At 45.4% G+C, this 24,566-nt stretch overlaps 2 protein-coding genes across 3 annotated transcripts in view; one reads left to right on the top strand and one right to left on the bottom strand.

The window, feature by feature from the left end:
* The window catches only part of EMP3 (epithelial membrane protein 3 (MAM blood group)), a 25,186-nt gene extending 19,312 nt beyond the window's left edge, over positions 1–5,874 (bottom strand). The window contains exon 1 of the mRNA XM_083411695.1: positions 5,741–5,874. The gene's annotated coding sequence lies outside the window, so the exon portion shown is untranslated. The remainder of the gene's footprint in view (positions 1–5,740) is intronic.
* ODAD1 (outer dynein arm docking complex subunit 1) lies at positions 2,558–24,566 on the top strand. 2 transcript variants are annotated; one of them, XM_083411619.1, is made up of 15 exons: positions 2,558–2,613; positions 5,784–5,866; positions 8,841–8,940; positions 10,345–10,534; positions 10,956–11,078; positions 11,166–11,279; positions 11,894–11,961; positions 12,922–13,109; positions 13,921–14,046; positions 14,192–14,274; positions 15,513–15,681; positions 18,029–18,192; positions 18,816–18,919; positions 21,124–21,202; positions 23,094–24,566. In XM_083411619.1, the coding sequence occupies exons 2-15, from the start codon at positions 5,800–5,802 to the stop codon at positions 23,199–23,201; spliced, it is 1,683 nt and encodes a 560-aa protein (XP_083267745.1). In that variant the 5' UTR covers positions 2,558–2,613; positions 5,784–5,799; the 3' UTR covers positions 23,202–24,566. The 2 variants fall into 2 exon arrangements, with proteins under 2 accessions (XP_083267745.1, XP_083267746.1); XM_083411620.1 differs by having other exon boundaries at positions 2,560–2,613; positions 5,787–5,866.

Here is a 24,566-nt window from a genome sequence, read left to right as displayed (position 1 = left end):
GTGCCTTAAATGTATGGTGTGGATTTGAAGCTCAGTAGTGTACCTGCCTACAAGGTTGCTATGAGGATAAAATGAGGAGACCATGTAAGCCACCATGAGCTCCTTGGAAGAAAAGATGGGCTATAAATGCAATGATAAGTAAAAATTGATAAACTTGTAGACATGGAACCTAGCATTTCCCCCATATCAATATGGGAATTATATCCTGCCCTTCACTAAAAAGTCACAAAAAGAATATTGAATAAAAACGTAATATTCTAGTCTTGAATGTATAACTGGAAGGCAGCGGGGGGAGTTTATAATTTGCCAGTCGAGCAAAAAATAATAATCAAAATTACAAATCATTTCTCCTCCATACAAAATTTCCCCTCAGAGTCGAGGGGCTGGTGCAAAGTTCCCCCTTTTTCCGAAACAGCCCTCTTCCTGCCCCATCCAAAGCCTGTCATATTTCCCTTCGCGGTGCCTCATTATCTCCCAGCCCTCGCGAGCTTCCTTTCTGAAACAGTCTCCATGGCAACCAGCAGCAGTGGGACAAACTGAGCGAGGGATGTGGTTTGGCAAGGGCCATTGGCGATGGAAAGTTGCCATGGCAACTTTCCCGCGTCGTCGATCCTTTACGTACGTCGCCTCGCGCACGCCCCGCGTCGGGCAGCTACGAAGTCTCACACTGCGCATGTGCCTAGAACTAATCTTGAGGGTAGTAAAACGAGAGGCTTGAGAGGGAGGGGGGAGGAAGGAAGGAAGGAACTGTTAATTTCGCACATGCGCAGTGGGAATGCAGGCCTGTAAAGTAAAGGGATGGGCTTACCAGAAGGGGTGGGGCTTAGGGACTGCTGGGATCCTATGTGTGGTTTGAGTAAATTTGGAGAGGGAGAAGCAGGGGGACCTTGAGGGGTTTGTGTGATTGTGAGCTGATAATTTGGAGTCACGTGACTTTGCAGGATTTCCAGTGTGGCCTTCCAGGACATGGGGGGCTTGGCACATTCAAAGGAATTTGGCATGACTTGTAGGGGTTGCAGTGTGACTGAGCCCCATAGCCTCATGGCTACATGGGGGGTTTAGCATGATCTACCAGGACCTAGGGGGTGGTTCAGGTGCCTTGGCATGGTTATAGAGAACTTTGGTGAGGTCAGGCTTTGGGGTCACCTGCTGAGTCTATGGAGTAGGCGCATACCTCCAAACACATTAGTATTGGGATTTTAGTATTATGTTTATATCCTACTTTTCCTCCAAGGAGCTCAAGGTGGTGTATATGGCTCTTCCCTGCCCCTATTTAATCCTCAGAGTAACCCTGTGAGGTAGGTTAGATTGATAAAACAATGGCTGGCTTAACGTTGCTCAGTGAGCTTCACAGCTGAGTGGAGTTTTGAACCCTGGCCTGCTGGGTCTTACAGTCTAACCACTACACCGCACTGCCACATCCTGTTAGGGTCCTTGGAGCTGCTAAACATCATATGCCCTCACAGGGTCATAGCATGATCTTCAATGATATTGGCATGAGCTGTGACCCTTCACTTGGTTGATACCTGAACTCTCACGTCCTGGATCTGGTACATTAAAGCTTTGGCATAACATGCTGGGAATAGGTCATGGAAGCAGTTAGGACCTTTGGTGCATTTACTTGGTGCCCACCAACAATATACAATGCTAGGTGGGGTTGCCATCTCTTTTTCTAACTATCGCTGTAGCATGGAACACAGAAATTAAGCAGATGAAGCACTTCCTGAGGAGAAGGGGCAGGGGCAGTAAATGGAAATATAGCTACTAAATTCCTGCTTTCTCTGGCGGTTGTGATTAGAAATGCACACAGCAGTAGTTGTAGGCAGCTGACATTCTGACCTGAGAAATCCATGGAACAAGATGACCTGACAATTATGATGATTTGTCCTGGTAGAGCCTTAGGTACATCTGAAAGTATTAGGACCCTGTGTGGCATGGTGGAAAGTTAAAGGACTGTTGTATGTAGGGCTGGGGGGCAGGGATTGCCAAGTATAAGAAAGGGTAGGAAAAGGAGAAAAATGTGTCTAAACTAACCAGATGTTCCTAGATAAGCCTTTTCTCTGTGTGTTTGACTTTCATGACTCTTATAACTCATTAGACCCTACTACCTTCCCAGTAGATTCAGAAGCTATTGCTCTATAACTCATACAAATTTAACCTCCCTTTATCTTTGAGAATTCAAAATCACTTGCTCTTTCTTGGGCTCTAAGACAGCAGTCTCATTTGAGCACATTTGGATCTCGGGTCCACCATAACCTTCAACCCCTGCTTTACCTTATCAAATAAACCCTGGAGTCCTCTTCTACTTTTGCCCCCTGTTTTAGCTGGCCCTCTAGATTACCCTTTTAGAGAACCCAGGAATCCTCATAACGCCTTCCTAATCAGTTGTATGTAACCTGCTCTCTTTTTCCTCTCCTCTTGCCCTTCCTCATTCATTAGGACTGGTGAAGAGCTGATGCATTTCCTGGAGACGGTTGCTAACAACTGAGTTGACAAAGGCAACGTGTGCTGTTGGCAGGAGAGGCCAGGAGTTTGCACCACAGCATCCCCCAAACAGATTGCCTATACATAAAGTGCATAGCTGTCAGAGTGGCTCTCCAGTAGAGAGCAAAGGTACTTCTAGTTAATGCTTTTGGAGCGGGAGTTGGGGCTGATTTAATCCAGTTCACAGATGCTGAGAAAGCTGCATTTTTATACAGATTTTGGATAAGAGGGTGTTTAGGTATAGTGGGAAAACAGGCACGGGATGAATTTGGATGGAAAGGGGGGGGGGGAATGGTATGTATATGAAGAAGGATGAGGTAGATGTGTGATTTGAAAAGAGATGAGCGGATTTAAGTGTGGGCAAAATTTAGTGAGTGCTAATGCATTATGCTGCTTGCTGTGGTCGTAAAACTATTGGATGGGATATATTTAAGAAGTAACATGGTGTGTGTGTGTCTGTGTGTCTTGTGCTAAGTACCAGAGGTTACTGTATTCTGTTTCAGGAAGGGTGGTTCTACTATGATGTTACTTACAGCAGCAGCATTTTTGTGGTCATTCAGCTGGACCACAAGAAAGCAATAAAGGCAACAAAGGGAAATGCTGCATGCACACCTGATTTTAGTTTAAATGTTCATTTTTAAAATGAAAAGTGAATTGTCCTTTTCACCACACAGGCACCCACAGTGGAATTAAAAAACAACAACCACAAAACCCTCCAGCCCTGCTAATTACATTCATAGTTTTTCAGCCAATAAAATGTGAGGCAAAAGAGGTGGGCATTACAAGGTTTATACATCCTCTGTGTTACTGAGAAGTTGATCTGTTAAGACACTAGTTTTAAGGGCTTGTTGTTACATGGTTGGCTGTTGCATTAAAGGTAAAGGTACCCCTGCCCGTACGGGCCAGTCGTGTCCGACTCTAGGGTTGTGCGCCCATCTCACTTAAGAGGCCGGGGGCCAGCGCTGTCCGGAGACACCTCCGGGTCACGTGGCCAGCGTGACATCGCTGCTCTGGCGAGCCAGAGCCACACACGGAAACGCCGTTTACCTTCCCGCTAGTAAGCGGTCCCTATTTATCTACTAGTACCCGGGGGTGCTTTCGAACTGCTAGGTTGGCAGGCGCTGGGACCGAGCAGCGGGAGCGCACCCCGCCGCGGGGATTCGAACCACCGACCTGACGATCGGCAAGTCCTAGGCGCTGAGGTTTTACCCACAGCGCCACCCGCGTCCCGCTGTTGCATTAGAGACTGCTTATAAAGTTTTCACTCTGCAGCTGTATTGTGTGAGAGCCTTGCCAGTGTTCATATCACCCACACTGTATGGCTTACCCCTTTCTTGTATTTTGTAGCCTTGCAAATACAGACCCTCCAAGTGTTGCTATTTTCCAGGGACAGTTCCAGATTTACAGAAGCCATTCCAGTTTTGATTTGATCCTGGAATGTCCTGCTTTTCCTTAGGATGTCCCTATTTTCATTGGAGAAATATTGGAGGGTGTGGTAGGGTGTCCCTATCTTCATTGGAGCTATGTGACCCCCGAGCCAAGGAGATAAGTAACTATACAACTATTAGAAGACACCTGAAAGCAGCCCTGTATTGGGAAGTTTTTAAATGTTTAATATTTTATTATGTTTTTATATATGTTGGAAGCTGCCTAGAGTGGCTGGGGCAACCCAGTCAGATGGGTGGGGTATAAATAATAAAATGATTGTTGTTGCTGCTGTTGAACAGGTTGCCCCTGTTTTCATCAGAGAAATGTTGGAGGATATGCAGATAAGTCTGCCCAAGTTTCTGGCCCACAACTTTTTTTAATGCTACCACCTACGTTAATCATTTGTTTTAAGTAATTTATATATTGCCTTTTTAGCCCAAAGCCCCCCTAGTTTTGATGTCTTAACACTGAAAGAAAGACGGAACTCTTGTTAAGCTTCCTGGGTACAGGCATCTTGAGGCTGTTCTCTGCCACCTCAGGCAAGCAGGGAAATGATTATATTTATAAGTCTGGGCTCTTGAACGTTACTGGTACCTTTAGAAGTCTTTCAATACTTCTTAAAGAACTATTAGGTGAAGTCTCATGGTCAGAAATATTCAAAGAGAAGATAATTCAAGATGGATGGGAGTTTCTTAAAGATGAAATATTGAAGGCACAAATTGTCCCTCAGGTGGCACAATGGGCCAGTGTACCTGGCTGTTAACCAGACGTTTGGTGGTTTGAACCCACCCAATGATGGCTGTGGGCAGGATTCCTGCATTGCAGGGGGCTGGCCTAGAAGGCTCTTGGGATCCCTTTATCATTCTATGATTCTGTGTAACGGATAGAAGTATGCTGGCTAATGCAGCAGAAGAGACTGCATATGAAGTACTGAGTTAGAATGAAGTTTACTTTTTAAAACCTGCCTTTCAGGGTGCATTGATCTCACAAGGCAGTTTGCCAGACTCTAAAACACATGAAAATATAATTGCCACGAACAAAGCAGAGCCCTGAATTAGATGCATGCAGCTGGTTAGAGGTTTCTGTGGCGTTGTGCACGCTGGTAGGATGAATGTCAGTTGGCAGGAGAAAATGTTGGATTGCCATTTTATTTGTGTGCTTTAATTTGGATTTATTTATGTTTTTATTTAGGGAGCTCAGAATACAGAATAGAGGTGTCTTGCTCCCTTGCCGTTAATTGTCCTAGCACCCCTGAGGTGTGGCAAGAGATGATGGCAAGTGTGGCAGAAAGATTTGTGGACAATCAAAGAAACATTTAAACACTTCAGTGTAGCGTAGTGTAGATTAGTATCAAAATATTTGTTTTTTTATTTGCAGAATATGGATGGATAGTTTTTCATAATGTTGTGTTCCTTGTTATAAATCAAGCACTGCTAGGAGTTCTTTTTGTTTTCCATTGTATTTCTTATCAATAAAAATATCAGTGTGGCACAAGCAAATTTTTATTCTGAAAGCCTGGCCCAGAAAAAAAAACCTTTGAGAACCACTGGACTAAGATGTAGTGACTGGCCATGGGCGTAGCCAGGATTTTCGTTAGGGGGGGGGGAGAACTGATGTGATTGGTCAGTTAAGTATTTCTATTGTTTTACTTGATCTAGAGGGGGACAGCTCCCCCCCCCCTTGGTTAAGCTCATTTGATTGGCCCAAGATCAGACTGGGAAATGTCATGGCGAGCAGTGTTCCAACCTGGGTCTCCCCATTCATATGTTTTATGCAGTATGCTGCACTGTTTTCCATGAATGAGTTATTTTATGACAGTGATTCTCACCTGCTAGCCTCCCACTTTGTTTTATCATTTTTTTTCCCACCAGCAGGAAGAAACCGAAGATGCCGTTCTTCAAATCTGCTTCAAGCCTCCGCTCAGATGGCAGTGACGTGGACTTAGAAGGCCTTGGTAAATTCCTATGGAGGGAAGTGAGGATACCGCTGTAGGAACACTTGCATAGCCAGAATTTTCACTTGGGAATATTGTTGTGGGAAGCTTGTAACACTAGAGTCCCTGGATGCAGCTTGTGATGTGATCCCAGTGTCATTTGAATGGAAAATCCCCCCCCCCCCACACACATTGGAATAGGGAAACAGAAAGGTCATTCTCTGGCCCACTTTCTCCATTCAGTTTGCTTTTACTAAGTCTGTGCACATAAAAGTCTCCTTGGATTGGATTAAGTCTCTCTGGATCCAAGACATTCTGTTTCTGACAGCTGGCCAGGTGCTTTTGGAAACTCACAAGCAGAACATGGAAGTGACAGTCCCTATTTTGTCCCAAACATCTGGTATTTAGAGGTCAACTTTCTCTGAACAGGAAGACATCCTTTAATATTGATAGCTGAAGTCTGGATTTGGTGAGGGCCTGCCCTGATTTCGCTTAGCTCACTGCAATATTGTTTCCACCAATGTGATTATTCCAGGCTGAAATCCATATATATTCTTGCTCTTCCCATAGTGTTTTAGCGGCTGCTGTTTTCCCTCACAGCATCCTTCCACCCCCAAACTTTGTGAAATATCAGCAGAGCACTCTTGCTGTCTCACAGAGCAGTTTAAACTTTTGAAGTTTGGGGTTAGTGCAGGCTTTTCTGAATTGCTGCATGCTTTAATGCATTGACAACATGTGGATATTCAGCTGACGTTATGGCAAACGTTCTTGTGGTTAGGGAACTTCCCATGACACTTCTTAGCCTAAGTCTCTGCTATAAAGCACCCATGTCATCATATATATATATATATATATATATATATACACACACACACACACACACACACACATATATACACACACACACATACATGTATATGTATTTGGTATTTTTATAAAGGGTTTTCATGGACAATATTGCTGTGGTCTTAGGCCACTGCATGTATGTAGAAAGCTATGAAACCAGCAATAATAAATATTTTTACTGAGAAGATTTATGCTAGTAGCTCACTGTCTGCAGTGAAATGTGTATAACTACATCAGACTCACTGAAACTGATCCCAGGTTGAAGCAAACTGAAGGTACCAGGCAGTTCTGCAAAATCTGATACAAAAATAAAGCTAAGAGGGTATCTCCTTCTTTGACAGCTACATGAAATAATATATATTTCCTTTCAGTTTTTGCCAGGGTGACTAGGAAGGAGTTGGGGGATATTTTTCAAGCCAAGCAAAAATGTTGCTAAAGGGGACTGCTTTTGAAAGGGAGCAGAGGGATGAGAAATAAGGCCTTTGTATCCAAAGAATGAGGCCAAAGAGACAGAACCAGGGCGCCTTGGCTGTTTTCCACATGTCTTGGTTAGCTTGTAAGAATTACTCTTTGAACTAGGCCTCTTAAGTGAATGTTGGCTTTGAAAAGCAGCAGGGACTAAATTAAAGTAGCGGAGGTACAAATTGTCCAAATCCTTGCTAGCATACGGGGGACACATGTGGGCATGAGTCAGTGGCTTTGTGAGGATCCAGAGACTGAGTCATTCGCTTTGCTGGGAGTGAACAAAAAATGGCAGTCGAGGAACAAAACAAGAGCCTGTCTGCCGCCAAGGGACCAGATGTCCATAAGGCTGGAGTGTAGAATAAAGGTTGGTCTGTTCTTGGCACTATTAGCACCTGATCAGAAAAGCAATCATGTCCTGATGAAGAGGGAACAGGTATTGCCTCGCCCCCCTGGCTGCCTCCCCTGAAAGGCAGCACAGCCTCTTCTGTTCCTCAGTCCTTTCCACAATCCATTCCTGATAAACCGCACTGAATGATCATAGCATGCCACACATCAGGGCTGCCTAGATCAGGAGCACAAAAGCAGCTCTACCAATTCCTCCCAGAACTGACCAAGTTCTGTAGACTCAAGGATTCCCTGGGTCCAGGAACCTGATAGTGACCAAAGAAACCTATCATTTGGCTACATGGAGGTCATTGATGCTTGCGTGTGTGTTTCTTCTTCAGAGAATTGAAGGCTCTTTGAAACAAGGATTGCTGTGTACACTAAGGCTGTATATACACCATACCTTTAAAGCACATTCTTTCCCTCAAAGAATTCTGGGCATTCACATACCGCCCAACATTTATCCAATGAAAATAGGGATGTCCCATTCCTTAATGATAATTTCACTATTCATACCCTACACATCTGACTGGGTTGCCCCAGCCCCTCTGGGAAGCTTCCGACATACATAAAAAGGTAATAAAACGTTGAACATTAAAAAACTTCCCTATACAGGATTGCCTTCAGATGGCTTGGGGGGTCAGATAACTCCATACCCACCAACATTTCTCCAGTGAAAATAGGGACATTCTAAGGAAAAGTGGGACATTCCAGGATCGAATCAGAAACCGGGATGGCTTCTCTAAATTGGGGGCGTCCCTGGAAAATAGGGACTCTTGGAGGGTCCGCACTCACTGAGTTATAATTCTCAGCAACTCTTAACTAACCACATTGCCCAGAATTCTATGAGGAAAAGCATGTTCTCTGGCACACAGGTCTTAGAGGCTTTTTTATTGTTGCAGGAACCTGCAAAACCTGTTTGTTCAGAAGTGACATTGGGACAAAACCTGTGGGCATGTTCATGGAAAGTGAAGCCTCTCTCAAACCCCTTTTGGCTCTCTTAAAAACAGCTGTTTGTCTCAAGCCTAACAAAGCCAACTGGAGCTCATTATATAAATGGAATACCACTGGTAGTCATTAAGTTGCTCATGATTGTGCTCATCAAATCTGTGCCAAACACAGCAGGGAAGTTCCCTTCTTTCTGTAATCCTGGACCACATTAGTCTCTGCCCTAATTCTTGTGCCAGGTGTGATAGGTGGGGTCTTTCAGAGAAGGCCATCATGCTGGACTTTCTAACCACCTTTCTTTTCTCTGTCTCCCCAAACCACCTGTTGCTTCACTGGCTTTGTGTCCCACTAGCCGAAAGCGAGTTAGCCAAACTCCAGCGCCAGTTTCGTCTCCTTGAAGGCAACCGCCATGCCTACGCTTTCGAATCCCATGAAATCATTCGCAGGCAGAAGTATGTATTCATCTCACATCCTTGCTAAAATTCTGGATCCATTTTGGAGATCCATTTTGTTTTTCCTTGTTCACAGCAGGAACGTCATGGTTTTACTGTCCTCTTACGCCGGAGATGGACATAGTTCTTTAGATAGCTGGAAATGGTCTGGAAGAGACCATCACAGTGTATGCATTTGGGTTTTGGAGGCTATACCAAATCCTGCAAAATATTTTTATTGGGGGCAAGAATGAGCTGTGTGTGCACCATGAGGTGATCCCTCTTTTACATCATATTCAGATTTCTAAGAGAAACAAGCCTGTTGCCCATCACCAGCCTTAAATTGCTTTCATTGGACCAGTTGTCTAACCTTTAGTTTTCAGTTGTGCCGCAATTTGATGAGAGAGCGGTATATAATCGCATTGAGGGGTGCTATCTCCTGTCCATTTTTCTTGGCACAGAGCACAGCCTGTCATCTCTTGCTCTGAAACATCCAGTTTTGGATTTGGGGAGCATTTGAATATTGTACATCCTACTGCAAGGAGAGAGCTGTAAGCTGAGCATTAAGAAATAATCCCCACCTCATGTACTGAAGCAGATACTGACTTAACACAAGGGCACATAGCAACTGATATGCTCCTGGCAACACACAGCTGACAATTGGTTTGGTCACATCATGTGTGGACATGTTTGTGCATATAACCTGCCTTTCTTTAGCACATGCGGCCAAATTCCATCCCCCACAATCTATCACATATGTGTACATGCATGTACAAACCTTTGATTCTTGCCATTATGCGCTTTGGCACGCTGACACGGTTTCAGATCTTGTACTCATGATTCTGTGTGTCCAACCTCTTCCTGCCCCTTTAGTATAAAACGTTCCCAGAGAATTTAGGATTCTTCTCTCTCTTCGTACTCTGGTTTAGGTCACTTAATGAACGTTACTCATCATCCCTACCCCTGAGAACCTTGAAGTTCTGGCCTACAAAACATAGTACTTTCTTTGTAGGGAAATCAGAAATTCTGTGTTCCCAACACTGCTTGTTTCATAGGGATGTAAAGGCACAATAAGTCATCCTAAGCCCTGAAATCTATTGTGTCTTTTTACACAGAGCAGCTAATTTTGAACTGTTGAAGCCTGCTCTCTTTTGAGAGCATATCCTGTCCCGATTCCCCCCTTCCCCATTCCATCTTGTCCCATCCAGAGTTGGCGAGATGCATGCTCAGATTCAAATCGCCAGCTTTCCAGGAGTTTCTGTAGCAGTGTCTCGAAAGCTCCTCTGAGCTGGCGCTGCCACCAATCCCAACCAAAACTCACCAGCACACCTGCTGCCATGGCGCTCCGGTACGTGCCCACGCAGCTGTGTCTCGCCGTGTCATCCTGCCGCCCCTCAGAGTCCCTGCCCCTCTTCTCTTGGACAGGGCAGAGATAAAGCGCCTGGAGAAGGATAACAAAGAGCTGCTTCAGAGGCACGCTGTGGCTGAGAGCAAGGCCAACGCACAGCAGGAAAAGGTCCACGGTGACACTCTCCGTTCCTTGTTGGGACAGCGGGATGAAGTGAAGAAGCAAATAATTCAAGAGAAGAAGCAGGTAGCCCTGCTTGATAAAGAGGTATGGAGAAGGGAGCTAAGTACCAAGTTGCTTGGCATTTATTGATGTGAAGTAGTGTCCTGGGCTAGGATTTTGAAGCCTTCCAGGTGGAGAGTGGAGTATAATAGCAGGTACAGAGAACAAGTAGTGTGAAGTGAGGCCCTGAGAGCAGAATGGAAGTCTCTAAGAAAAATATTTTTTCCTTCACTTTCCCCCACCCCCCAAAAAAATCCAGGCAAAGAGAAACTCCAGAAAGGAGAGGAGGATCTTTTGGGTTAAAAATGGGTGTGAGGGCTTTAAAAAATGCAGAGGGAATTGTCAGCTAGGACTTGAGGGTCGAATTCATTAGAACAGGGGGTCCAAGAGCCAAGGATTCTTTAGTCCTATCCCAAATACTAGTTTCTCATCCCATTTCCCTGCTTTCATTCTTCATTTCTGACAGATCGAAAACTGGAACAAGCGTTTGACTGACCAGAAGCTGGTGGTGGGCACTGGGACCCTGATCCAGGAACAGAAGGGCAACTTGCTGAAGCGAATAGGAACAGTTGAGAATCAGCTTGACCGGGTAAAAATGGTTGCAAGTGCCCAGGGTTTCTGAGAGCCAGGATTCTTGGCTTGTCTTCAGTTTCTCACTCCACTTTTCTATTTCCAGACCACCACAGAATTCAATTCTCAGCTCGTCTTGAATTCACAACTACGTGAGGATCTAGAAATTCTCCGGCTTGAACACGATCGCTTCGAACAGCTTTATAAACGTCTAGAGATGGTACATTCACACTAAGAGAAAATTGAGGAGAGTTGACAGGATGTAATTGCCCAAGAGAGTTTCTGAGAGGGACTGGAGTCGTGATATAGACTAATGAAGGTTCTGTTATAGAATTGTGAGATCTGGTTGCTTGGAGAGAACTCCAGCATGGAATGGAAGGATATGATTGACTGTTGAGAGTGGTATTAAAAAAAAAATCAGGGCTTTTTATTGGCTGGGAGAGAATCACAAAGCTAAACCCTGCATTTTGGAAAGTATGTTTTTACTTACTAAACTAGGGATTGTAACTGACCAACTAGATTATGACAACAGAAATTATGATGCCCCCTGCCTTATTCCTATCCTCTTGGACCTAAGGATTTCTGATTCTTGGGTTTGACATGGCAGGGTCTGAAGGCCAATTCACAGGACCTCTTTAACACTTGCAGATTCATGTGGAGTTTAAATTTATGGACTGTGCTTCTGCTGTGGTGTGGATGGCAATGGTTAGGAAAGAAGGGAAGAGCTGTGATTGGGCTACAGTGAGGAGATAGAACTTTGTGAACAGGATGGTATGGCTGTGGTGCAATTAGGGAGTAGATCTGAAGGCTTCCTCTCTCTCTTTCCCTCTCTAGGAGCTGTTGGAAACTCGTAGAGCCATTGGCGCAGTCATCAGCACATCCTCTGCAGCCTACGAAGCAAGGTTGGGGGAAGGGGAGTACTCAAGCACGGTGGGGCAGGGAGGAGTGTCCCTGCAGAAACCTTGCTCATGTTCATACCCTGGTTCTTCATTGCTCTTCCATTGTCCTGCTGCCTCCACCCATTCATGCGCTGTGACAACTTAATCAGCAATAGCCATGCTCCCTCCAAGTCCTAGCTTCTAAGCATAACTTTAATATAAAAGACAGGGCTATATATCCTCTGCGCTAAAATGGAAATTCTGCTTCAGGGAAACACAAATTCTGCACCAGGAAAAGCAGGATTCTGTGACCTGTGCAGCGAGCCTGAGGAACCTTTTTGGCTCTGTAGGTCAGATCCAAGCCTCACAGTCCAAATTTGACATGCGGGCATGGCTACTGATGTTACATAGTTGGGACTTCACAGCAACACCCAAAGCTTGCAAAGAGCGTTGCACAGTGCTTAAAAGAATGCGAGGCTTTACCAAACCGTCAGGTGATGGAGTGGTAGAGCCAAAGCCTGCTTTCCCTTTCCAGTGCACAAAGGAGTGCACTTTGAGGCTCTTGATTGCACATCGGCACCTGCGTTTTCCATTAGAGTGGACCAGGCCATCAGCCCATTCAACACAATGCACTGTCAGTCCTGACTTGCAGCCGCTCTCCAGTATCATGGACTGAGGCCTTCCCCAGCCTTTTCTACCTGAGATTCCGTAATTGGAGATGGCAGCAGTTGAGCATAGGACCTTCTGCATGCAGAGATGTTTTATGCCCGGGGAGCTGTGGCCCCTTCTAAATGGTGAAGTAATATCTGAAACAAGGACTTCCTGCCTGTCACTCACCCTCTTCATCGTTATGCTAGATTTCAGGGGTGGTGAGGGAATGGGGATAAGAGCATGAAGAAAAGTTGGGAAGTGGAATTGCTGGTGGTTCTCTCTCACATATCCAAACCTTGTCCCCATCCCATTTGTCCACTGGGGTAAATATAGGGATGAGGCACATACGCGCCTAGGCCAGCTGCAGGACAAGGCAAAGAAAGATGTAGCACAGTATGAATCGGAGATGAAAGAATTATGCCGCCAGATAGAGAATGACCAGCGCTTGAATGATTTCATTTCCGTCAAGCTGCAGGAGAGGACATTGACAGAGGAGGCACTAAAGGCCAAGCAAAAGAAAGGTTTGTGTGTGTGTGTCATGTATGGTGTGGGGCTATTTATTGAGTCATTCATTCATTCCCACATGCCCAGAAGTGGTCTTGTGGCAAGACAAAACAGGTACAGAACAAATAGAAACTAAGCAATGGCTCAGGTGGCCTCAGTGATTTAGAGTGCCAGTTTCCAGCTCTGGCTCGTTTGTTATCATGTGAGTTTTAATACATTATCATGTGAGTTTGATTTAAATTTGCATGTGGGTAAAACAGTATTTCTAAAGCAATCTGCCTACTTCCTTTGGCTTAGCAATTTTTAACAGTAATTGGGTCAACGGCAAGCCTTTGCTAAACAGACTATGGCTTACTGAAAAGCAGCAACAAACCAGCACTTATGGTTTGTTTCTCTCCATGCAAATCTTCCAACGCTCACCTTCATGGGGATTTCTCTATTTCTCTTGTCATGAGAGAGGGAGAAAACTTTTTTCCATGCCGCGCATAATTTTATAAATGTCTGTCTTGTCGCCTCTTGCACCCCTTTTCTCTAAGCTGAAAAGCCCCCAGTGCTGCAACCTTATCATAGGGGACATCAACCTTGCTTTTCTCGTGTGGTTTGTTGGAGGAGAATCGAGCCACAAGCGCTGGTTTACACATCACATCTTGCTTCCTCTTGAGGTTTATAATAATTGAAATGTTGCAGCTTTGGTCAAGACAAGTGAATTAAAAAGATGGGCTGCTTTTCCACTCCTTTAATGCATGTCTCTGATTGAGGTGGGGATTCACATGACTTTGAGGTTGTCCTAGGAACCGGGGCTCCTAGATTCTCTTTATTTTCAATCAGAGGAAGAGTCCAAACGGAAAGACCCCGAGGAGGAGATGCTTGAATCTTTACACACCACCGTGGATCAAGTCCTGGAACTCACCGACGCGCCAACCTTGGATGCTGCATTGAATGTATACGTGCAAGGTGATAGGCAAGGCAGGGGGCTGCAATGGGAAAGGGTCCATTTTCCTTTTGAACCATGGCCCTTGAAGCAGTTTGGGTACTGGCTGGTTCAGGCAGTGGGATGGAAGTTAAGATCTGCTACCGATGTTTTTCTTTCCCACTTCAGAGGAGGAACGGAACTTTGCTCAGTTCAACTACGTCAATGATCAGAACGATCAGAAGGAGCAGATATGGGAACAAATCACTGAGGTGAGTGCTGTGTCTTGGGTCGTCGTCCCCCCTCCGTATCATAGAATTAGTGATATTCATGCAAGCAAGTTTTTTTGCAGTCTCTGCACAATGCTGTCATCATCACAATGCCAGCCCATACTTCCCCACCCTCTTCCCCAATTCTTCCAACCTTTGCTGCTGTTAGCAAGCAGGGATTGCTGAAGTTTGCTTCCTGGTTCCCAGTTCCTTATTCAACACAAGTGCAGAAACAAGCAGGATGCGTTCCCACCATATACATTTAAAGCATGTGGCTTGGTGGGGGGGAACTGTAGGTTGTTAAGGGTGCTGGGGCAAACTAGAATTCCAAGATTCTTTGTGGAAAGCTATGTGCATTGAATCTGCTTTAAATGTATGCTGTGGGTGTCCTCTGCTTACCCAAATAAGCCTTGGGCTGCAACCACATTGCATCAGGGCTCTTTCCCTTTTGAGATGTCCTAGCACCATAGTGCTAGGGGACGTGGGTGGCGCTGTGGGTAAAAGCCTTAGCGCCTAGGGCTTGCCGATCGAAAGGTCGGCGGTTCGAATCCCCGCGGCGGGGTGCGCTCCCGTTGTTTGGTCCCAGCGCCTGCCAACCTAGCAGTTCGAAAGCACTCCCGGGTGCAAGTAGATAAATAGGGACCGCTTACTAGCGGGAAGGTAAATGGCGTTTCCGTGTGCGGCTCTGGCTCGCCAAAGCAGCGATGTCACGCTGGCCACGTGACCCGGAAGTGTCTTCGGACAGCGCTGGCCCTTGGCCTCTTTGAGTGAGATGGGCGCACAACCCTAGAGTCTGTCAAGACTGGCCCGTACGGGCAGGGGTACCTTTACCTTTACTTTTACCTTAGTGTCCTGTGCTAGGATTTTGAAGCCTTCCAGGTGGGGAGTGGAGTATAATAGCAGGTACAGAGAACAAGTAGTGTGAAGTGAGGCCCTGAGAGCAGAATGGAAGTCTCTAAGAAAAATATTTTCCCCCTCACCTTCCCCCACCCCCAAAAAAATCCAGGCGAAGAGAAACTCCAGAAAGGAGAGGAGGATCAAGACTGGCCCGTATGGGCAGGGGTACCTTTACCTTTACCTTTAGCACCATAGTGTTATTTTTGCAGAAGCTTCTTTCAGGAACGATGCCCTCCCACCCTCATATCTCTTATTTGCGCCTTGTTTTTGCCAACCTCCTGTAATAGTAAAACGAATGACCCCCACCCCCCTGCTTTCTTCATCTTGCTCCTCCACTCTTCTAGCTCTACCACGAGATACAGGAGGCACAAAAGCAGAGTGCCCAGGAGGATGGAGAGCAGCTGTTGCGGCTCAAGGAGGCCGAAGCGCAGCAGGAGGAAGCTGTGAAAGAGGCGAACCGGATTGAGCTGGCATTGAAGGGTCACCACAAGATTTGGGAGCAGCTCAAGAACGGTAAGCAGGGACCGTGTTTGTGGGTCGGGAAGAGAAAGATGGTGGAGGCACCATCGTAGGAACTGGAAACATGTTCTGAAGCTTTCCTTTGCAGCCTGCAGAACTTGGGGCTTGGCTTTGTCTTTGCACTGAAAATTTAGGTTCTCGGATGCCACTGTTCATAGCAGTTGCTGAGCTCTCACAGCAAGGTTGCAGCAGTGCAGGAATCTGGCCAGCACTTGACTGACCGACTGACTGATTGATTGCACTTACATGCCACCTTTTTCTCCAAAGAGCTCAAGGTGGCATACACAGTTCAGTCGCTCCACATTTAACCCCCACAACACTCCTGTGAGGTAGGTTAAGCTAAGAGGCAGTGGCTGGCCCAGGGTCACCCAATGAGCTTCATGTCTGAGGAGGGAATTGAACCCTGGTCTCCCATGTTCTAGTCTGACACTCTAACCACTACACCACACTGGCTCTCACTATTGGGCAGGTTTGAGTGCTAGGCTAGCACTACACAGATAGTGGAGGATGAGAGGCTTCACTTTCTAACAGCGAATGCCAGTGCCCAGCCCTGGTCACCAGGCCCTGTTACGTTCAGCACCATTATTTTTTTTAAAAAGGAAGAAGCGGTTGTGGTTCCTTGCCAGTAGTTGGGATAGTGGTGTGGAGGGAAATAGCTCTGTGTTCTGGTTTGAAAAGGCTGTATGGGCCTGATGCAGTCCATAGACTCCCTTGAGGAACAGGATGATCAGCCAACAGGCACAGCTAGTCACAGAAAATAGCACAGATCCTGGCTGTATCATCCTCAGCAGATAGATAAGCTTGAGGCGGGGGGGAGGTCTGAAAGGCAAAATTGGAAGAGGGAGAGAATATCATTTTGTCAAAACAGTAATACTCAGGCTTATCCTGTGGAATTGGTTGCCAGTAGGTGTGGGACAAAGGAAATAATTTCTTTTATTATTTTTATTTTCCATGCGATGTGTAATTAGGACTGAAGACAAACTGCAGCATTTAGGAAAGCTGAGTGATTTTAAGAGGCTTTCCTTTCCCAATGGACCCTTCTTTCAAATTGCCTTCAGCTTTCTGGGAAAACAGACAAAAGAAAGCTGTCGCCTGACTCCAGCCTGTCTCTTGGAATTCATAGTCACAAGATGGGCTGATGGCTGGCCAGTTGAAGATAGCTTCCAAAGAGCCATGTAGACAAAAAGTACAGAACATGCAGGGCAAATCTGCACTATCATATCCTGGCTCAATAAGCCAGGATGTGAATGAGTGTTATCTGCTGCTTCGCTCTGCCCACAAGTGAGCAGCTGAACAAGCCAGGACTCAGCTATCAGTTATAGCTTCCCATAGGGTTGTTGAGGAATTCTGATGGGAATGGGGGTGGAAATTGCCAGTGCTCATTTATACATCCCATGCCAGGGATAGAAAGCAATCTAGCGAATATGAGCAGTATACACAAGATACACAATTGATGACTCTCCCTCCCGCTTTTCATCGTGTTTCCTTTGCAGTGCAGCGAATGGTGTGAAATAATGTCAGAAGTTCTGTCAAGTTCCACCACAGTGGACAGTGAGCTGAATAACATAGGGGTGGGTTTTTTTGTCAGAAGCCAAACTGCAGTGGAATGGAAACAGCGCTGCATGCAGAAAACGCAGGTTGGAATGGAAATCGATGGCTTCTTCCTCGCTTCCTGACATGCGCGAATCTGGAAGCTATGGTTAATTGCTTACAAACTAGCCAGGATATTAAGCCATGGCTTAAAGTTGATTTTAAGACCCTGGCTGGTTTGTAAGCAATTCACCATAGTTTCTGGGTTTTCAGATAATGGGCAGCTATGATAGACAGCTGGGTCCTGGCTTGTTCAGCTGCCTGCTTGCTGGACTGAGCAAAGGAGCTGCCTGGCACCTGCGAGCAGCTCATGCATATCCTGGCTTATTAAATCCCAAGGTAAGACCATGCAAACCAGGCCACCATTTATCAAGTTGACTCTTAGCAGGGCTGGAGCTACCATTGCCTTGGGCAGCAAATTCTGTGTGTCATGAAAGAGCAGAAAAATGATAAATTGTTGTTGTTGTTGTTATTATTATTATTATTATTATTATTCTGCTCCCAGGGAGAGGTGTTTATTCTGGGGGACAGGGTGTTGTCTCATGTGCAGAATAATTTGGCAAGCCTTAGGTACTAGGCACCTTGAATTGGGGAAGGGGCGCCACTCACTGGGCTGACCCCTGGCGCTTATCCAGGTTGACCTCTAGACTTCCAGGCTCTCTAGGAAGTGAGTGGAAATGAGTGCTTAAAGTTAAGAGCTGTGCGGGTGGGCAGGTCTCCATTCATTTTGCTTTCTTTCCTCCTCTCAAAGCAATCGAGGCTCTTTTTTGGAAACTGCAGTGTGACTACTCAGTGCTGGAAAAGAAACTGGGGGGGACGACGACTGCCCAGGATGAGAACGTTGCGATCTACCTGGGCTTGATTGAACAAAAGACCAACCAGCTGTTGGCTATGTATTCTTTCGCCAAGGCTGAGGTATGCAGGGTGGATGGGCAGGACACAACAACAGGGGCAGGAGAAAGGGATGGCTCAGGGATCATGGAGAAAGGGAGAGGAGGAGACAACCTTTTGACTCACTTCTCTGAGCCCAATTCCCTGCTGCAATTACCGTGTGCAAAATATTTTACTGAGAGTGAGAACCCCTATCGATTTTGCAGGACAAACCTGCTTGCAAATCTGTTGAATAGTCTAGGGTTTTAATCCCATTCTGATATAACTGTTTGTATGTGTTCCTTTCAAAATGTCCTGGTGCAGAGGGAAATTACTTTGCAACTCTGCAGTGGAGTCCACAGGGCTTGAAAGCATGATATTACTTTTGCTTTGCCAGCCTCATTTCAAATCCCTTAACACATTTACTTTTATTTTATCAAATGCATTTCTGCAATTGTGAGAGTTAGTAACCTTTTTAAAAAACCAAAAACCAAAATTCTCATATTAGCTGCAGCTAACGAAGTCACTCAGTTTTTAATTGATCCAGTAGGAAGAATAGATAGATCTGGATTAATAGGTGGGGCAGAGTAGTTGACCTCAGGCTGTTTTATTTTAAATCTCTAGTGGGAGGGGAAGCAATCAATAAACCTTGCCTCTTCTTTTCTCAGGAATATGATCGGCCCTACGACACTCTGGAGACAGTGCAACTGCTTCTGGGGCAGAAACCTGAGATTCGGGCACAGCCTCTGCTTGTTCGGCCACCCACTGCTGGGTAAGGAGACCTGCCTAACCCCACATGAACCTGCCAGTATGTTTAAGATTTTCCGTATGTTTAAGATTTTTCCCATCATCAGGGTCTTTTCCAGGGTGTCTTCTCTTCTCATGAGGTGGCCAAAGTATTGGAGCCTCACTCAGGGCTGATTTCCTTAAGAATGGATGTGTTTGATCTTCTTGCAGTCCATGGGACTCTTAAGGGTCTCCTCCAGCACCATAATTCAAAAGCATCCATTCTTCGGCGATCAGCCTTCTTTATGGTCCAGCTCTCACTTCCATACATCACTACTGGGAAAACCATAGCTTTAACTATACGGACCTTTGTCCTTTGAGGGAGCTAGCCCCCCCCAATTATTAATGGGCGTTGCCCATTTTATTCAAGTGAGCACCCCTGTTCCAAGGAAACCAAACCCCGAGTGAGTGCTTGGAACCCCTGGAATCTCTCACTGCTTGGAGATTGGGGTGGTGCATAACAATATGTTTGTAACACCCCAAGATGCAGATAGCTAAACACTGGAAGAAACATCTATGGGAATGAGAAAAAGATATCTGGTATGGAATGTTATTGCAGAAAATGTTTTGCAGTTAAAAAAGATTACAAGGGAAAATGATGAGATCATAAGATATGAATAAATTATGGATCCTATGATTATGCTATTAGAAAAGAAAAATGGTGGGCAATATGCTGGCAGTGTCCCCAGATATGGATAGCTAAACACCGGAAGAAACAGCAAATGCCATCTGTGTGGGACTGAGCAAAAGATATTTGGCATAGAATATTAATGCATAAAATATTTTACTATAAAACAATCTGGAATAGTACTGTGATGAAGATGATGATGATGATGATGATGATGATAAAGTCCTTAAAGTGTTTGCATGAATGTATTTTGTACTGGAATTGTAAAACTCAATATAAAATATTGGAAAGCACTACTGGAAATTAATAGAAGATTCAAATTATGCCTAATTTGTAAAAGAAAGAACTGCAGTAGTAAGAATTAATTAATTATAAAGCAATTATGTCTTTATGTTGTATAGGAATGCATTATTTATATGGAGAAAGCCTTTGGTACAATATCAAGATCGTTTGTGGAATTCTATAAAACAATGTTAATTTGCAGTGCCTTAATGTTGATAGATGACATGAGGATCATTAGTTAGAATGTATAGTTTATTTTTCTTTCTATAAAATAAGACACATTAAAAGCTGGGGAAACAAATAATTCTACTGCGGCTCTGTTCTGGCTGCTCCCACCTCCAGCATTAAAGGAGAATAAATGGAGAACGGGGCCTTTTCTAGGATGGCCCCTGCTCTTTGATGCACCCTGTCTAGCTTCTGTCATTGGGTGCCTACATTATTAAGTTGTAGTTGCCAATTCTGCGTGTTCTTGTTTGCTCAAGAGACATGTTTGTTTTGAGACATTTAACTGATTTCCTGCTTTCTGTTTTGTGTATGTGTTTGTGTGTTGCTGATTCTGTAATTATTTTTTAATTGTTATATTGAAATGGATGGTTTTAATTATGTTTGAAGTTACCTTGGAGGCCCATTTTGGATAAATATTTTAAAAATGCAATCAAGACTAAATGCCATAAGAGGCCTTGGTTTACACACACACACACAGTAGGAAAAGCACTCATGCAGAGGAGAATATCAGCAGATTTTCTGAGCAGGAAGGTTTACCATAGAAGAAATTTTAGGATGGGACTGGGATGCAATGGGTTAGATCCAGCTGCCCACTTCCCAGGAAATATTTTACTCTGAATAACTTGGCAGCGGGCAGAACATTCAACAGATGCAGCGTATTCTATCTCTCTGGGTGCCTCCAGACTGCCACTGTTTTGCAGGAGGGATTCAAGTGCAAAACTTTAGTTTTGTGCCTTTAAAGTAGGTTAAAGCACTCTGTCACCCTAGCAAAACAAATCCACTTAAAAAACCCACAAAACTGGTCTTCTTAGAAAGTTACGGGGAAATGCATTGAAAATTGTGGGGTAAATGAATGATGAACAGGAAGATGTGTACATCAGGATGATTGCTTATTGTCATATAAATGCCTCATGAACAAGTTGGAATAATTGCTGAATAAAAACTGGTCTTGGGAGGAGCCCTGAAAAAAAAACTATTTTTAAAAGTATTGGTTTGCAGTACTTAGTGCAAAAGACACTCTTCGTTTTTATCATCTTAATGTTTGCCCTTTGCAGAACTGGCCATGAGCCAATAACAGAAGAAGACGAGAAACCCTTAACTCATGAAGAGCTCAAGCAAAAAATTATGAATGATGTGAGTACAAAAGGCCAGACAGAGTCCTGGATGCAGAGCTAATATTACTATTACTCAGATCGGGGTCTTCTGAAGCAAGTTCCTTACTGGATTATTATTTACATACCTTTTGTGACTGAAGTATATTTATATACAGCAAAATTAATTCCGAACAGCCATACAATAATTTCCTCTTCTGCTTTGCTTTCTGCAACTCTCCTTGCCTCTTGGGGCGGGGGGAGTAGATTAGGTCCCTGCTCTAAAAACATTTTCATGAAGAAGCAGTTTGGCAGTCGGAGTAAACAATCCTCACACAGGGGCAGATATTTTCCCTATCTCTTGGCATATTTATTAGTTTACTTGTCTAAGCCAAAAGGTCATGGCAAAATGCAAATAACTTGAGTCATAAAACAAGCTTGCAGACAACAAAATCCATAGAGCTTTTAAAAAATGAAATCCGAAGGGCAACACAAAATCAAGGCAGGCTGCCCTAAAAGCAGTCACGGGTGTGCTTGGATACAAACGTTCCTCTATTCCTATGGCCCCAAGAAGCAAAGGAAGGAACATTTATCAACAACAGTCTTATCCTTTAATTATTCTTCCCACTGTAATACAGTGGTACCTCGGGTTAAGTACTTAATTCGTTCCGGAGGTCCGTACTTAACCTGAAACTGTTCTTAACCTGAAGCACCACTTTAACTAATGGAGCCTCCTGCTGCTGCTGCCGCGCCGCCGGAGCCCAATTTCTGTTCTCATCCTGAAGCAAAGTTCTTAACCTGAAGCACTATTTCTGGGTTAGCGGAGTGTGTAACCTGAAGCGTATGTAACCCGAGGTACCACTGCATGTATATCTAAAATAAATGCATGTCCTGCTCCCAGGATTTATCAACACCTCCATTTCCCTTCCTTCCTCTCTTGTCTCCCCTGTGCCACCTTTCAGATAGTGAGTTCCTGAAGGCAGGGACCTGCCCACTTGCGCCTTGTATATGCCATGCAGTTTGATGGTGCCTCATATAACAGCAACACTAAAACACAAATTCAGGATTTTGCTGTATTTCGCCATCTAGTCAGTAGCAGGTTTTGGGGGGGGGCCTTGGGGAAGATACTCTCAGCATCCCCCCCCCTGTGTGGGTCCACCTCCCTCCTTGCCACTGTTACTGCTGCAGCGTCCCCTCTCCTTCCTATGGGCGCATCTTGCACAATGCAGGAAGTTGGGCTAGATGATCCTTTTCGTCCCTTCCAGCTGTACAATTCTATGATTCTATTCTCTGTCAAGAGAGAGAAGGAGCACAGGGCAAGTGGAGATGGGCGCTTTTCCTTCTCTTTACACTTGTCCTTACTTGCATCTTCAAAGAGACGCAATGGACTGGCAGCAACAGTGAAAAGGAGGAGCGGCAGGCCCCCAGAGGGACTTGGCAGAGGGTCCCATGCAGGGAATCCAAGATGCCGACCTCTGACACCATACAGTAGCAGTTAAGGCATTCAGTAAGTTACTGATCCAGGCAGTGGCGTAGCGTGGGTTGTCAGCACCCGGGGCAAGGCAAGTAATTTGCGCCCCCTAACCTGTGGATTTTAGCACTCGATTTTAGCACGCCTGGCACCCCCCCCCCCACAGTGGGCGGCGACCCGGCGGCTCGGATCGGATTCGCACAGCCAGCACTGCAGTGAGAGAGAGTGAGTGAGCCAGGTAGGGGCAGAGAGCTGCGAGTGCGAGCGCCCCCCCTGATGTTGCGCCCGGTGCGGCCGGCCCCCCCTGCACCCCCCACGCTACGCCACTGGATCCAGGTATTCTGATCTCAGGAGTCTTGTATGTGACGCCGAAGAGTCTTTCCTTGAGCCCCTTCCACAGATGCATGCGGTTATGAAACCATTCCACAAAATTAACTGAGGTTTCTCTTCTCCCGGCCTCCAGATCGCAAGCAAGACAGCAGCGCTTTCCATAAAGAGGAACACACAGCCTGATTTAGCGGATGAACGTGGTGGGTTAAGTTCGGCCAAGAAACAATCTCAGGCCTCTTGACTGGAGTAGGAAGCTATATACGCGGTCTGTGTCCCGTGCCACGCAAAAGACGGAAGCCAAGTTTGTCACTGGCAGGGTTGTGTTACGGTGTGGTCCTGCGCCACTGCCTTTACACCTGTAGCCTCTGCAGCCTTCTTCCCATTGGGGATGATCGGCATGCTTGGATGTAGCCTCCACCCTGCCGTGGATCTCCAAAGATCTCCCTCCTCCCGGTGAAACGCCCCTCTTCTTGGCTGCTCGCTCAATCAGGACAGATGGACTGTGCCGATGATACATAACACATGGTCCGCCATATCAACAACGCTCTTCACTCCCGTGCTGCCCACTTGCTTAAATTCCTCATAATTTGACTCTAGATCCTCTTGCAAAGAGAGAATGCGTCTTAAAAAAACCACACACCTCTGCCTGTTGTCACGGCACATCAGCTTGTGACCTCTCTGATAAAGGAATCTATCCCTCGAGTCTCTGGTTTAGTGAGCTGGTACTTCTAGAAGCCTTCTGGAGCAAGGGGGCCCAGCTCCCTGTCCTAACAGGATTCACCATTGGGCTTAGAAGTAGGTGACTAAAACTCGGCTCTGTTCCTCAGCAGCCATCTTGTGTCAGGAAACCAGCATGTTAGCTCCCTCATGCTATGAATTGCCAGAGTCTAATGAAGTCTCGTTCGCTGTCTTAGACAGAGTGGTTGAGGCCCATGAAGGGTATAAAGTGTCTGCTGTGCTGTGTGAGAGGAAACTGGGTGTGTTCAAAGCATTGGCCACATGTTTTAACTTCTTTTTTTTTTTTAACCAACTAGCCTGTTCCTCAGAGTGTGTTTTTTACCACATGGGTATCTAAAATGAGACGGTGTCAGTTCCACCCAGAGCACTCGTTTACCACTGCTAAACTGCAGCGTCTTGAGTTTTGAAGATTACATGTAAACGTGTATGCAAAAATTCTGCTTTTTAGGGTGAGGAGCAGTTTCCTCAAGGTGTGGGTTCTTGTTTTTTAAGTTCTTTTAGCCCTGATTTTACCATGAGTGATTTTTATTTTTTTAATCCTTAAAAAGGGTGATACTCCCATCATATTCACTTCACCCAAACCCTCCCCTGCAGTGCCCTCTTCCTACAGTGTCGCCAGAGAATAATCTTGGGGAATCCATTCCTCTCCCAAAGATAATCATCATGGAAAAAATCTCTGTCGTTCCCATGGGTGTGGAATGTGGGAGCGGTGCGTGTTGGGGAGGCCACAGAAGTGGGTGGGGCCTGCCCTCTAATGGGGGCAACTCATGCATAGTCCCTGTGACAAGTGGGGAAAAACTATCGCGTTTTTTGATTATCAGTGTAAATCGGAAACTAAAATGATTAAAATGTTTAACTGGTGAGGTAA

The sequence above is a fragment of the Podarcis tiliguerta genome (genome assembly GCF_965153285.1).
Source record: "Podarcis tiliguerta genome assembly, chromosome: 13".
NCBI classification, from domain to species: domain Eukaryota; kingdom Metazoa; phylum Chordata; class Lepidosauria; order Squamata; family Lacertidae; genus Podarcis; species Podarcis tiliguerta.
The sequence above is the reverse complement of the archived record's forward strand: the minus strand, read 5'-3'. Positions and strand labels throughout refer to the sequence as shown.